Source organism: Phacochoerus africanus, chromosome 4, assembly GCF_016906955.1.
Source record: "Phacochoerus africanus isolate WHEZ1 chromosome 4, ROS_Pafr_v1, whole genome shotgun sequence".
NCBI classification, from domain to species: domain Eukaryota; kingdom Metazoa; phylum Chordata; class Mammalia; order Artiodactyla; family Suidae; genus Phacochoerus; species Phacochoerus africanus.
The window spans coordinates 102,692,457-102,707,646 of NC_062547.1; the positions used below are offsets into that span (position 1 = coordinate 102,692,457).

The following is a 15,190-nucleotide window of genomic DNA, read 5'->3' on the forward strand; positions in this document are numbered from 1 at the left end:
CATGGGCAGCACAGCCATCTCACTTGTCTCCCTGGTGCCTTTCTTTCCCGTTGGGACAGAAAAGGCAGAAAACCCGCGGGCGCCGTCGGAAAGTCCCGCAGCGGCAGCGCAGCGGAACCGCGGCTGCGGCTGCCTCGGCCCCGCCGCCAGGGGCCGCCCGCCCGCCCGCTTCCAACGCCCCGGCGCCCGGCTGGCCCGGGACGGCGGCGGTAGCTACTCTGCCCGGCCCTGCCCAGCTCTGCCGCCGCGGGCGCTGACGGCAGCCGCGGCAAGCCACCGCTCCGCCGGCCCCAAGCCAGGTGCCAAGGCAAGAGGAGGCGCGGTGGGGCAGTGAGGGACGCCCTCTTCCTCCCTAAGCCCGGCCGGTCGGCCGACCGCCCAGCTCACCTTGTGGCTCTGGTAGGTCTCGAGCGCGCGGATCGCCGTCTCGGTGAGCTTCACATGCAGTACGGTGATGTTGTCCTGTCCAAGTCTCCCGCACGACAGCCCGTAGCGCTGCTCCTCCCGCAGGCCCGCCGCCCCCCCTGCCGCCATCTTAAACTCCCCCGGGTGCCGCCGCCGACGCCGCTCGGGCTCTAGCCTCCACTGCGGCCGCGGCTGCTCGGGCTTCTGCAGCCGCCGCCACAGCTACGGCCATCCCGCTGCTGACGTACTGTCATATACTGCGCGCAGCCAGACCTCGGGCTGCCACCGCCGCCACCCGCCCCACCCTCCGGCCTCGCGCCCCGCCCCGGGCTCGTCTCATTGGCCCCAGTTCCCCTCGGAGCCTCCCTCATTGGCCGCGCTCCACTCTCACAGGGGCGGAGCCCAAAGTCGCTGGAGTTTTGCTCCCGGGACGGGACGTCCGAGAGGTGAGAGGCTGACGTTGGGGTGACGCGCCAACTTAATCACACCTGACGTCACGTCTGGTCGTCTTGGCTCACAGGTCGCGATTGGCCAGGCTCGTTTGGGGGATCCCCTGCTAATTGGGTGCCCAGGTTGCCTGGTCCTGTTACCTGGAGTCGGAGCTCCGCCCCTTGGGGGGAGAGTAGTGGAGAGTCGGGAGTGTGGGGGGAATATTTCCTGCGCTGGTGGTCCTTGGAGAAGAGGATCCCCACCCAAAATGAGTGGCCAAGTAAGCCTAGTAAGGACTTTGTCCCCCGACGGGCTGGGTTAGCTTGTGGAGTAGGGGGCGTGCTGGTGAGGGAGGTCGTAGTAGGCGGAGTCACTGGAGAGTCTCTCCTCAAAATTTAGCGCTAGTATTGAGCGGATGAAATTGGGGAGGACGCCCTTCTTTGTCATTTCACCCTAAATCTGAAGTTAGTGATTTAGCCCTTGGCTTTAAGATTTGTGCTAGATTGTGTGGAGCGTCTTAAGTACAACACCATGCCTTAAATCTCCTTGGTGCGATGGGTATGGTATTATAGAAAACAGAATTTAAAGGTTTTTTTTTTTTTTTTTTTTCCACGCCATGCCCTCTTGTGATCCCAGAGAAAAATAATCTGGAGTTCGCCGTGGGGGCAGGGTTGTGCTTTTTATGGGACTTGGAGAGGTGCTTAGGGTTGAGATGACATCTCCTTTCAAAGGGCTGTTAGAAGGGTATAAGTGTCCTTGACCTAAATTAAGAGAAGCATGGACATGGTTCTCTGGTTCGTTTGGGTTCTGTCCATTTCATTTGACAGGGATGTAGGAGAACCTTGCTAGAGTTTAAGCAATTGATGTTAGGTGGAGGAGATGGGTGTGTGAGGGGGTGCGGAGGCTGGGCGTGCTTTCCATTCCTCGCGATGCTCCGCGTGTAGGCGTGGCTAAACCAAGGAGCCTAATCACCGGCCCTCTTCAGGCTGTGTGTGGATGGACCGACACAGGCTTCCAGTCAGAGAGGATGAATTAACTGGGTGATCAGAAACACCGGAGGAAAACAAACCGTTAAAAGTCTTGAAATTGTTGCAAGGCAGTTTTTTGAAAATTTCTTTAAAAAAATTGAGACGGTTGTTGTTTCCCTCAGATTGTAAAACCTTGTTGCGTTTTATAAGGATTCCCCAGAAAAATTTATAGGTATTTAATTAGTATTTCCCATACGTTTCAATTGGATAGAGCTATGATTTTCCAGAAAGTGGGAGTTTATCATGATTTCTTCAGCCCCCTTAATAAATACTCCAGCCTAAATCTACATTACCTCTTGACTCGGACCCTCAAGCATTTTAAGTGCATAATACAAATTACGGAAGGAATTCTCCTTCCAATAGTATATGAGTTAAGTGGAAACGCCTGCATTAAGGGTTGTGGCATCACAGGAGAGCATTTTTAAATCTGACTTTATTTCAATCCAGTAGATTCGGCTAGCAGTTAAACATGATTAACACTTGTTAATTTACTTTACTAGAGTGTTATCTTAAATTCATTGAAAAAATTAAGGCAATCACAAATTTGAAAAGTAATTTTATACTTGAATTATTCTTTTCTGCTGTTTGCTTTACACTGATAGGGAAGGAGCGACCACATATCTAAAGCTTTAATTATTTGGGGGGCGGGGGTGGGGGGGGAGTTTGACCAGACAAGTAAAACCTGTATCCCATTGCTTTTCTGATGAAGATGGGTAAATCCCCACCCACATGGCATCTACACTTGGCCTCCTCTTACTCAGAACTTCTGATGACATCCAAGGAGTGGGGAGGAGCAAGGGTGGTTTTCACTCTAGTTTTCAAATGTCTGACCTGTAGCCCCTTAATAGAATTTCTTTTCTTAATTGTGGTTGGAAAAGTTTTCTCGTGCCCTGTTTTAGTGAGTAACCTAATCTTTGAGTAATATATTATTGTAGCGAGTTATTGTTTGTATTTTTCCCCTTTCGAACATTTCAACTATGGAAGGAAGTCATGACCGTGTACAAAGTAATAGGGTAATCTAGTTGTGGGTCTCTTCAGTGCATAGTACATATTATGCCTGCCTGAATCAAACAGGCAAGTTGTGATACTGATAAGGATAATTCACGGAGTTGATGAAAGGTGCTCTTTGGGAAGCTTGCCATTTTATAGATATGTTCTGTGTCATTATTCAGTTTAACAAACACTTACTGAATGCTAAATAAATGTAAAATGCTGTGAAAGATTTAAAACTTAAACAGCCAGTCTCTTATTTAAAGGGATTTTCTGTTTGAATATGGGGAATGAACCAAAAAATCCAAAGGAGGGTGATTGGAAAATTAGTAAGTGTTGGAGTTCCCATTGTGGCTCAGTGGTAACAAACCTGACTAGTATCCATGAGGATGTGGTTTCGGTCCCTGGCCTCACTCAGGAGGTTAAGGATCTGCCAGTGCCATGATCTGTAGTGTAGGTCAAAGATGCTACTCAGATTCTGTGTTGCTGTGGCTCTGATGTAGGCCAGCAGCTACACTCTGGGAACTTACATATGCAGGCCTTAAAAAGACAGAAAAAAGAAATTAGTAAATGCTAATTTGGGTGGTAGTGGTGATGAACTTAAAACTTCAAAGAAAACATCATCACTCTCTGGAGATGTTTTCTGGATGTGTAGAACTTGAACATTTCTTGAGGGTTGAATAGATTCTAGATAAGTAGAGGTGCTATAGATGGAGGCCAATTAAAAGTGATCTTAATGATTATTCTGGCTGAACTCATTCAGTATATGAATGAAGAAAGTGAGATACTGTTAATTTAAAGGCAACCTGCATAACCTATTACAACCAGGAGAGGCCAGGTCTGAATCGACTCTTGGAAGTGTTTGTCTGGTCACTACACTGAGCAGCTATTGTTTGGATTTAATAACTGAGAAGAAATTCTGTCCTATATGATAATTCAGGGCAAGAAAAAGGCAAAAAGGAAGTAACCTGGTTTGGGGCCAGCTCCATCTCTGATGTCTAGTGTGCAATGCAGACAGGGCTTGTGTGAACAACATCAGGGCCTTCCCTGGCCTTTAAGTGCTAGGCCACCCCTCATTCCAAGTTGCCACGTATTTAATGGCCATTTCTCACTTCTCCTTTGGAGCTGAGGTCACCAATTCAGATGGCTTCAGGGACCATTAGGACCCGAAACGAGTAAAGCAGCCCAGATACTATGCCACAGGGACAAAGGTGCTGGCCTGTGGTAAGCAGGGAGTGTTTATAGGGCTCAGTGATTTCCTGGTCTGGTTGATTGTTGCCAGGTGATCTTCTCATTTTTTCAAGAAAAGCTGTAAATCAAAGATTTTTACATGAGCTCTCTGATTTTTATCTGTTGGCACTTACCTAAAAATTTCAGTAAACGTTTGGTGGACATTAAAAAAGTCCCTGAGCCTGAGTTAGCCTACAGCTTTCTAGTTTTCAGTCTCTGCTTGAGTGATTTCCAGTGCTGAAGGCCATTCTGTCTCATACATGTCTTAGGAGTTTTGTGAGATATTTCTTAAAGCCATTTGTAAAACAGTTTCTACTAATGTCTTAATACCAGGCAGTGGCTTCTGTTATGAAAAGAGCACACAGAAATTTATAGAGTTAGAGAGCAGAGAAGCTCTTTGGAATTTCCAGGTGGAATTTCTTTTCCTTTGAAATTCTCTCTCCCTGATGTCTCCTGCCCACATCATGTTTGACCCTATACCATTACGTTGCCCTTCTCTCAAGACTTTGTCCAGCCCTCTTCAAAAATCTCCTTTCCTTAGACACAACTGAAGTAGATGCTTTTAAAGGAACTTTACTAAATATTTATAGAAAATAAAAGTGAAATACTTATGGGGGGAATGTAAATAAGTGTTGCTGAAACACAAATTTTTAAGCTGAACAATTGTTCTATCATGTGGGATTATTTTTTACTCTATTCCATTTTAAGTGTAAGACATGTCACATTGCATTATTTATTATCATCATCCAAATCTGTCTCTGAATCCCCATTTCACTGTATGATTGAGTGATATAGCTTTTTTTTTTTTTGTCTTTTTGCCATTTCTTGGGCCTCTCCTGCAGCATATGGAGGTTCCCAGGCTAGGGGTCAAATCGGAGCTGTAGCCACCAGCCCACACTAGAGCAACATGGGATCCGAGCCAAGTCTGCAACCTACACCACAGCTCATGGCCACGCCGGATCGTTAACCCACTAAGCAAGGCCAGGGATCGAACCTGCAACCTCATGGTTCCTAGTCGGATTCATTAACCACTGTGTCACGACGGGAACTCCAATATATAGTTTATTCTTGAGAATTTCCCTTTAGGAAGGTTTGGGATTAGTTGCACTCTAAATGCAAGGAACCAGGGCACCTGAATTAAAACTGTGTTTACGGAGTTCCCCTCGTAGCGCAGTGGTTAATGAATCCGACTAGGAACCATGAGGTTGCGGGGTCGGTCCCTGCCCTTGCTCAGTGGGTTAACGATCCGGTGTTGCAGTGAGCTGTGGTGTAGGTTGCAGACGCGGCTTGGATCCCGTGTTGCTGTGGCTCTGGTGTAGGCCGGTGGCTACAGCTCCGATTTGACCCCTAGCCTGGGAACCTCTATATGCCGTGGGAGCGGCCCAAGAAATAGCAAAAAAAAGACAAAACAAACAAACAAACAAAAACAACTGTGTTTACATAGCAAACATACTGGTTTTACTTAGATCATGTGCTTATTCGGTGGTGGGGTTGAGGGTGGCATTGATAAGGATTATGAGAAGGGAGGCTGAAACTTCCCTAGTCACTATTTGGCACTGAAACATTCATGATGATTGTCTACATGATTTCCTGAAAGGTATAGCTCCTTTGGGAACTAGGGTACTAGGCCTAACTCATCTATCCAGGTACGTACTGTCCTGGGAAGTTGAAAAAACAGTGGATTTGGAATGTACCCATCCTGGAACTGGCAGCCTCTGCCCCTTCTCAACCTTGGGGGAAGGTGTCCTAGCTCTAGCCTACTAACTCTGCACTCTCTTAGTCTCCAAAGTTCTTCACTCCTCCTAGGAACCCCCTGGTTCTTTTCAAAATTTGTAATCTGGGAGGAAGAAAAGCACCCCCTCCTGCTAAACCCTCTCACATCCTTCTTCAGTTCAAATTCCTTCTTTCTCTCAGTGGTGCTGTGTAGAAGGTGAAGGAGGTAGGGTTCTCTCTCTTTCTTTCAGATGTATGGAAAATACAATTTTGGCTTCCTAAGACAGGTATCCAGTCTTGACTGATACCTTTCGGGGCTTCTTTCCTTCTTCGTTCTTATCTTTCCCCACTTGAAGAGCAGTCTCTATGAAGTTATATGTCCTTTGAAAGCAAAAAGGCTCAGGCTTAATTCTCCTGCACACTGAGAAAATTCTTTCCTTCTGTACTGATTGAAAAAAATATCCTGTCCACAGAATTGCACAATATGGGGACCGAAGTGTCCCTTTCTCCCACATGATAATTGTTTTCGTGGCTTTTCGATAGAGTGCAAAGTGCCCAGAAAAGTGTCAGATAAACTCTTGAGAATGAGAGGAGTGGTAAAAAGAGACCTTACAACTCTTACTCTTTCCATGCTGTTTTGTACTGAAAAGAAGCACATGTATTTCTAAGTAAACTGAGGCGGTAGGAGGACTAGAGGGCTCAAAATATCTGCTCAGCTTTTCACTTTAAAGCATGCTAATAGTGGACCAAATGCCATCAACATCAAGAACAATATTGAATAATTAATCATAGCTTATTCCAGATGGGACTTTGCACTTTAAAAACAAATAAGATATATTATCTCTTTGAATTTTCTCTCTACACTATGAGGTAGTCATTGTTTCATACTCATTTTACCTTTAAGGTAACTGAAGCTCAGAGAGGCTATGTATCACCTAAGTTAGTAAGTAACAGAGCTTGGTTAGAACCTAAAATTTCCTTTTCCAAATTTAGCACTTCTGTCTTTGAGCATAGTTGTACCTCTAAGGAATTATACTGAATGTGTCAGGTTGTTGCAGTAAAATTAAGAAGAAAGTGGAATTCCAGTCGTGGTGCAATGGAAATGAATCTGACGAGGAACCATGAGGTTTGGGGTTTGATCCCTGGCCTCGCTCAGTGGGTTAAAGATCCATGTTGCTGTGAGCTGTGGTATAGGTTGCAGATACGTCTTGGATCTGGCATTGCTGTGGTTGTGGTGTAGACCGGCGGCTACAGCTCTGATTAGACCCCTAGCCTGGGAACCTACATGTCCTTCAGGTGCGGCACTAAAAAGACAAAAGACAAAAAAAAAAAAAGAATAAAGTAATAGTTGGTTCTACTTTTGGAGACCAGTTGGGGGTTGGTTTTGTTTTTGGTCTTGAAAGCCAGAGTTAAGTCATTGGAATCACTCCTTCCACATAAATACCAAATGTTCTATTAAATAGTTAGAAGGTAAATAAAATGATCCATTCCACTTTGGTTTATGATAGCTAGCATATTGATTTCAATGAGATTTATGAAAGCTAATTCTGTTTTGATGTATGGTATAGATAATTTGTGATATGTTGGAATACTTGGTATAATAAATATGTGCATTGGTGCCCATTTGAAAGTGCTTATCTTATGATTTTAAATTATAAGTATTTACAGTTGTGATATTTTTGCTTTTGTTGCATGTTGTTCATATATATGATTTATTTGATGAGTCTTTGGTCAAAAACACAATCCCTAATAATCTCACTTTTTCCCATGGGAAAATACCACCCACTTTATAACATGGTTTCCAGAACATATTATGGCAAGAAGTAGAAAGTATATATATCATACATATGAACAGAGATGATTTTCTGTTTTTACTTAGAGAATTGGAATTGCAGTTGTCCTGATCACATTTGTTTTCAGTCAGCCATTTATTCAGGTATCATATTTGATCTTTTGATCTGTTATGGCCTACTCTTTAGAAGCTTTTGCTGTTGCACTGGATTTTGGCAGTTTTAAGTACCAACATGACCCTTCCAGGATAGCAGGATAGAATATTTACAGAATTAGAAAACTATTTTCCTAAGTGGCGATCCCACTTTTTTTTTTTTTTTTTTTTGAGAGTATGGGTTTCTCCGTGTACTTACCGATGCTTTGTACTGTCAACTTTTTGGGTTTTGTTTTTAATTTTAGTCATTTTACGGGATGCATATTAGTGTCTCATTGTGGTTTTAGTTTGAATTTCCCTAAAGATAATAATGTAGGATACCTTTTTTGTATGCTTATTTGTCATTCTTATATCTTCTTTGTTGAAGGGCCTTTTAGATTTTTGGTCAGTTTTTTAAATAGAGTTGTCTTCTTATTGTTGAGGTTTGAAAATTCTTTATATAATTTAGATACAAGTTCTTTGTCAGATATGTGATTTGCAGATATTTTCCCCACAGCCTCTGGCTTATTTTTTAATTCATTTGAAGTATCTTTTACTGAGCAAAATGTATTGTTCTGTGGAGCAAAAAAAGTTTTTAATTTTAGTAAAGTCCAACTTATCAATTTTTTTTTTAAGGTAGTGCTTTTGGTGTTATATCTAGGAACTCTTTGTCTAGCTCGAAGTCACAAAAATTTTCCATGTTTTCCTTAAATGTTTTACATTTACATTTAAGTCTGTGGCATATTTCAAGTTAATTTTTGTAAAAGATGTGAAATAAGTATCTAGGTTCATTTTTGTGTGTGTGTACATATTTACACCATTTGTTAAAAAGGTGGTCTTTTCTCCCTTGAATTGCCTTTGCATCTATGTCAGAAATCAATTGGCCATAGTATTTATATGGGTCTATTTCTGTACTCTATTTAATAAAGATCTATGTGTCTATCCTTTTGCCAATACCATACATTTTCATGATTGTTATAGCTTTATAGAATTAACTTTATTTTTTATTTTTTATTTTTTTTGGCCACACCTGTGGCATATGGAAGTTCCTATCCAGGGATTGAATCTGAGCCATAGCCGTGACCTACACCATAGCTGCAGTGATGCAGGATCCTTAACCCATTGTGCCAGGCCAGGGATCAAACCCTTGCCTCAGCAGAGACCTGAGCCCTGCAGAGACAGTGCCACTGGATCCTTAACCTGCTACCCCACATGGGAACTCCTATAGAATTTAAATATCTCTGCAAGAAAGAAACAAATTTTCTGTAGCATTCTAATGAATTTCCTTTTTAATCTTATTATCCAAGCAAATGGATTATTTTTCAATAATTCCAATGTGCTCTGTCTTCATTTTTTTTTTTTTTTTGTCTTTTTGCCTTTTCTAGGGCCGCTCCCGTGGCATATGGAGGTTCCCAGGCTAGGGGTCTAATCGGAGCTGTAGCCGCCGGCCTACACCACAGCCACAGCAATGTGGGATCCCAGCTGCATCTTTGACCTACACCACAGCTTACGGCAATGCCGGATCCTTAACCCACTGAGCAAGGCCAGGGATTAAACCTGCAACCTCATGGTTCCTAGTCAGATTCGTTAACCACTGAGCCGATGGGAACTCCCATTTAGTTTATATATTGATTATAAATTCAAAATGGACTGTAGTCATACTTCCTATATCCCTTCCCTGATAGAAAAAGACCCCTGTGGACTATGACATTTACTAGAGCTTTTTTTGCATCATAGCCAAAATGCAAAAAATTTGCAAAAGTATCATTTACTAAGCTACTACCTGCAAAAAATTCCTTTGATGGGCTTCCGCTCCTCTCACAGGTCCCACCACCATCAGCCAGAGCTGCCTGGACAGTGACACCCTACCACCCATTGACAACCAGCTTCCTGTCTTGTGGAGTGGCAGTTGGTGGAAGCCAGCTGTTATGATTCATACCATTTAAGAATTCTGCTTTTTGAGAAGTGACGCTAATGGAGCCAGGCTGAATGATGTCTGATTGGGAGAATTTTCTTTGTGAAAGAGGTTTGATTTCTAGTGCCTATTTTTTTTTTTTTTTGACAGGTACATTCCAATTTCTAGTTTCTGTGTGAGCTCAGTTAGATAGATAAATGTTGTTTTCATCAAGTGTTTGTGCTGGCTATTATTTCTTCCCGGAAAACAAACAAGCATGGAAACTTCCATAAAAAAAAGTTTCTTGCCATTACCAGTTCTTTAATAGTTTTACAAATTTTCAGGCTTCTGATATTCTCTGAAAGGCAAAAAAATTCTTTGCCCAGGACAGGATTTCATTTTGGATTTGTTAAAATAATTCTCATGTGCCTGAGACGTTAGCCTCATATCCCTTGAGGCCATAGTCTTTCTCTTGGGCTGCAGAAGCCAATTTCATCCTTGAGGTTTGTTTGTCATTGTGTTAGCTCAGACAGACTTTTGAATACCATGTAAAAGCAGAATATTAGGCGGTCAAAGAGGCTTGCCCCATAGAGACAAGTTATTGTGCTATTCAGTCATTAAATACACTGAAAAGAAAAATAAAAAATCTAAAATATTGTTAGGGGAAAAGTATACTGGTTTTTATGTGATACTCCCAATTAACATTGTTCTTACTTCAGAGAAGATGAGAGAGCTTATATGATAAAGGAGAAAGACAGTGATTAAGTTCAGGACATACCAATCATAGTACCAGTTAAGGGGTGGGGAGCAGCCTTGAACAGGATGGACCAGATTTCTATAGTAATGCTGTGTGGCATCTATGCTACGTGCTGAATCATGCCACTAAATATGAGAAAGTCACATTGTAACAGGAATTTTTCTAATACTGAGAAGTGCTGATTTCCTATAGCCAATTAAAGTTGTGCCAAAAGTTCAACATTTTGTAGTTTTTATTTTTATTTTTAATTTTTATTTATTTATTTATTTTTGCTTTTTAGGGCCACACCTACAGCACATGGAAGTTCCCAGGCTAGGGGTCTAATTGGAGCTGCTGGCCCACACCATAGCCATAGCAACACAGGACCTGAGCCGCGTCGGTGACCTACACCACAGCTCACGGCAACGCCAGATCCTAAACCCACTGAGCAAGGCCAGGGATCAAACCCGAAACCTCATGGTTCCTAGTTGGATTCATTTCCACTGAGCCACAGTGGGAATTCCTCAACATTTTATAGTGTTATGTAGTAACAGGTGATTTTTAGTTTTGGTTTGGCGATAACCTAGGGCAGAAATTTTCAAACTTTAAAGTACATAAGGATCCCCCAGGGAGCTTGTTTACATTTAGGTCCCTAGGCTCTAGCCCTGAAGGTTTGGATTTAGCAGGTTTGGGAAGTGGCCAAGAATCTGCATTTTAACAACAACCTCACTCCATTTGGCATCCTGACTCATCTCTTAAGAAGTTGTAAAATTCTCCCAACAAAAACTATTTTCCCTCAACTGAGTTTTTAAAATACTATTTCACTTAGCACAAGTAGGCATTATGAAACCTAGTGACTGAGTTAGGTCAGAGTTCCAAAGAGATTAACAGTAACTAGTTTAGATTCCCTAGGTGTGAACTAAGATATATCATGCAATAAACAGTATACAGAAGCTTAAGTTAGATTTCTTTCAATTAGCAGTTATTAGTTTCCATTTCCAGGTCATCTGTGCATCCATAGATGGTATTAGATAAGGGAGTTAGACTAGGCATAGATACCTAGGGAATTTCACAAGGTTTTTTGTAATCATTTATTGCCTACTGTGCCCTTAATGATGTTACTCAGGATCCCATTAAGTTAGCTGTGACTATAGTAATTGGTCCCTAGACAATAGCCAGAGGGTGTTGAATCCTGTGTCTCCACCCCATTCTGGTCCTGTTGGAGGCAAGATAGGATTGTTACATATAATCCTTTCTGGGGACAAGGCTGCCTGTGCTCCAAAAGAGATTTCTCAAAACATAGCAGTAGTCCTTTGAGAATTGTCTTCTAATTTGGGCAGGCACATATGACCTACTTTTAAAAGTAATTTGAAAATGCCATCGAAGACAAGCAATCAAACTCCAGATTCTCCATCAGGTATTCTGTAGAACTAGCATTGCATTCTTTCCATCTGCTCACATGAACACCTTAAATATATTTTGGTTAGGGTTTTCACCTCCCTTTATTGATATTTAGGTAAGATGGAGAATTTCTAGTTTCTACAATGCAAGTAGTTTCTGGACACAAAGCAACTGTACAGTTGAATATGATACGATTGAAACTGGTTCTTCCTATACTTAACAAAAGGAATCAGATTTGCTGACTTGGTGTTCAAATTCAAAGCTCTGCATGCAGAGTTAGAACACCTAAAGCAGAGGTTCTTTTCTCTCCTTGGAAGCCCTGTGCTTGTGGTTTGTTTAGTATCTTATGAAGCTTTTCTAATGTTTCAAAGCAAAACTTTGATAAGGCAAAGAGATTCATAGAATCCTCACCAGTTGGAAGGTACTTTAAAGAACATACAATCTCACTTCTTATGTAGTATTTTTTTTCTTTTTATTGGCGAACCCTGGCATATGGAAGTTTTCCTGGCCAGGGATTGAATCCAAGCTGCAGCCTCTATCTGAGATGCAGCTGCAGCAATGCCAACCCTTTAACCCAAGGCACCAGGCTAGAGATCAGACCCATACCTTCACAACAACCTGAGCTGCTGTAGTCCTATTTTTAACCCACTTTACCTAATTTCTGAATCTCATCTTGCTTCTACTGTAACTCCCCCACTTAATTGTCAGGTTCTTAAGGGAGAAGTTTTGATTTTTCTCATATGCATTTTATTCAAAACTAGATGATATTGATAATAAAGTTTAGGTTGAGGAAGAAGGCTTCATTTTACACAGTTGGCCTAGATAAATATTTGTGAGTTTGATCATTAAGTTGGATTGGTTTTCTCATCCCCTCTTTTCCAGTTGCTTGGGTTTGGTTGCCACATTTCCTCAATTCAGATCCCTGCTCTATCACTTACTAGTTGTGTGGTCCTGGGCAAGTTGCTTAATCTCTCAATAAATGATAACACAATCCTGATCGCTATCAGCCAGACCATGCTCTCTCTCTCTTTTTCTTTTTTTTTGGCCATGCCCCACAGCATGTGAAGTTCCCAGGGCCAGAGATCAAACCTTGACCGCAGCAAAGACCCTGGATCCTTAACCCACTGTACCACAAGGGAACTCCCCAGACCATGCTTTCTCTCTCTCTCTCTCTCTCTCTCTCTTTTTTTTTTTGTCTTTTTGCCTTTTCTAGGGCCACTCCCGTGGCATATGGAGGTTCCCAGGCTAGGGGTCTAATTGGAGCTGTAGCTGGCGGCCTACACCAGAGCCACAGCAACGTGGGATCTGAGCCGCGTCTTCGACCTACACCACAGCTCACAGCAATGCCGGATCCTTAACCCACTGAGCAAGGCCAGGGATCAAACCCACAACCTCATGGTTCCTAGTCAGATTCATTAACCACTGAGCCAAGATGGACACTCCCATGCTCTCTTGATTTTCATTGTTTGAGGGTATCTTTTGTAAAATTTCTTTCATTTCTATTTTACTCTTGCCTTTAGCTCTCTGTAAAATCAGTCTACATTTTCTGCATTTATTCATTTCTGACTATATCTTCTGAATGCATATATCCTGGCTAAGAGTTATATGGCAATATTCCAATCTCTGTGAAGATAGCTTGAAGGATTGTGAAACTGCATAGCATAATGCAGGCTGTGATGCAGTCTGGATTGATCCTGGATCTGCCACTTACTTCTGTTTGCCTCCTTAAGCCTCAGTTCCTCACAATTAAAATTGAGAAGATAATAATACACATGTCATGAGGTTGTGTATTAAATGATGGTGTAAAAGTGCTTAGAAAGGTGACTAGTTTATAAAATTATCCATGCCCAAGCCCCACCCTAAGAACCTGATTCAGTTGATCTGGGATAGGGCTCAGGCATCTGTATATTTTAAAAAATGCTGGGTGACTCAAAGTTCCAGTGAGGATTGGGAACCACTGGGCTGGATTATTCCCAATGTCTAGTCTAATTAGCAGTTGTACCAACTTATATGCTTATGCTTCCTGTCTTTCTATTTTATAGTTTAAATTCTGTCTAGAAAGTACTGTGGGAAGACAGAAGTTATTTGAGAACTGTTTAAATAGGACAAATAAACAGCTATAATAATTTAGTATGTGTACACTGAATATACTTTATTATGGTGAAGTCCCCATAATTCTAAGTCAAGGAGTTTTTCAATTGAAAATATAATGAGTTTTTAGGCTATTTCAACTCACTGTCCTTCAACATAATATGGAAATCGCTGGTTTTAAAAAAACAAACTTCATGATTCAGTTAACAAAGTCAGGATATGTATGCTCATGTAGAGCAGAAGATTTAATTAATAGGGTGTTTGGAGTCTGATACCTTGCAATGAATTTGGTTATCAGGTGGTGACTTAATTGGGCTGTTGAATGAATTAGCACTCTTTTAAATGTGGGAAGTTCACACTTAGCTTTATCACTCCTGTTAGTGAACTGGTGGCAGCACCCAAAAGATCAAAGTACGTTTCTGAAAAAAATCCAAGTAGTTCATATTAAAGAATAATGAGCATCAGAGGTATTAGAGCCCTGTCATGGAATGCTGTTAATGTCCGCTAGAATGTTCACTGCAGACAAACTGAGAAAATACAGAGAAATAGAAAGAAGAAAACTAAAATCACCTATAATTCCATACCCTAAAACAACCATTACTAAGAATTTTATATACCAGCTCCTCCCAGCTGTAATTATATATATTCAGAGATTAAAATTGAGGTCATACTACAGATTACATTAAACTCACTGAGGGAGTTCCCATTGTGGCTCAGCAGGTTATGAATCTGAGTAGTAGCCATGAGGATGAGGGTTCGATTCCTGGCCTCACTCTGGAGGTTAAGGATCCGGTGTTGCCATGAGGATGAGGGTTCGATTCCTGGCCTCACTCTGGAGGTTAAGGATCCGGTGTTGCCATGAGCTATGGTGTGGGTCGCAGATGCGGCTAGGATCCTGTGTGGCTGTGGTGTAGGCTGGCAGCTACAGCTCTGATTCAGCCCCTTGCCTGGGAATTTCCATAGGCTTCAGGTACAGCCATAAAAAAAAAAAAAAAGAAATACAAACAAACTCACTAAGAGCACCTTGCAAGACATAATAACTTTAAAACTTTTGCTTTCTCTTCAGTTATACATGAAAGATGCTAAATAATGATTTATAAGTTCAAGATAAAGGTTATAAGTAGAAGGAAGACTGACACTGCCCAGGTGGGGTAGAGAAACAAGATAATAAAGAATAAATAATGTGTTATTTTTTTTCTTTTTCTTTTTAGGGCCGCACCTGTGACATATGGAAGTTTTCAGGCTAGGGGTTGAATTGGAGCTGCAGCTCCCAGCCTACACTATAGCCACAGAAATACAAGATCCTAGCTGCATCTGCAACCTACACCACAGGTCATGGCAACACTGGA

The 15,190-nt window shown here is 41.9% G+C and overlaps 1 protein-coding gene and 1 long non-coding RNA gene across 5 annotated transcripts in view; one reads left to right on the forward strand and one right to left on the reverse strand.

Moving 5' to 3' along the window:
* The window catches only part of ELL2 (elongation factor for RNA polymerase II 2), a 73,815-nt gene extending 72,934 nt beyond the window's left edge, over positions 1-881 (reverse strand). Inside the window, exon 1 of the mRNA XM_047778321.1 lies at positions 388-881. Within this exon, the coding sequence (XP_047634277.1) occupies positions 388-534 (147 nt within the window). The 5' untranslated portion in view covers positions 535-881. The remainder of the gene's footprint in view (positions 1-387) is intronic.
* LOC125126182 (uncharacterized) overlaps positions 807-15,190 on the forward strand; it is a 255,757-nt gene continuing 241,373 nt past the window's right edge. For 2 of the 4 annotated variants that reach the window (XR_007134538.1, XR_007134541.1), the window contains exon 1: positions 864-1,114. This is a non-coding gene — a long non-coding RNA (uncharacterized LOC125126182). The other 2 variants (XR_007134539.1, XR_007134540.1) reach the window with 2 other exon arrangements.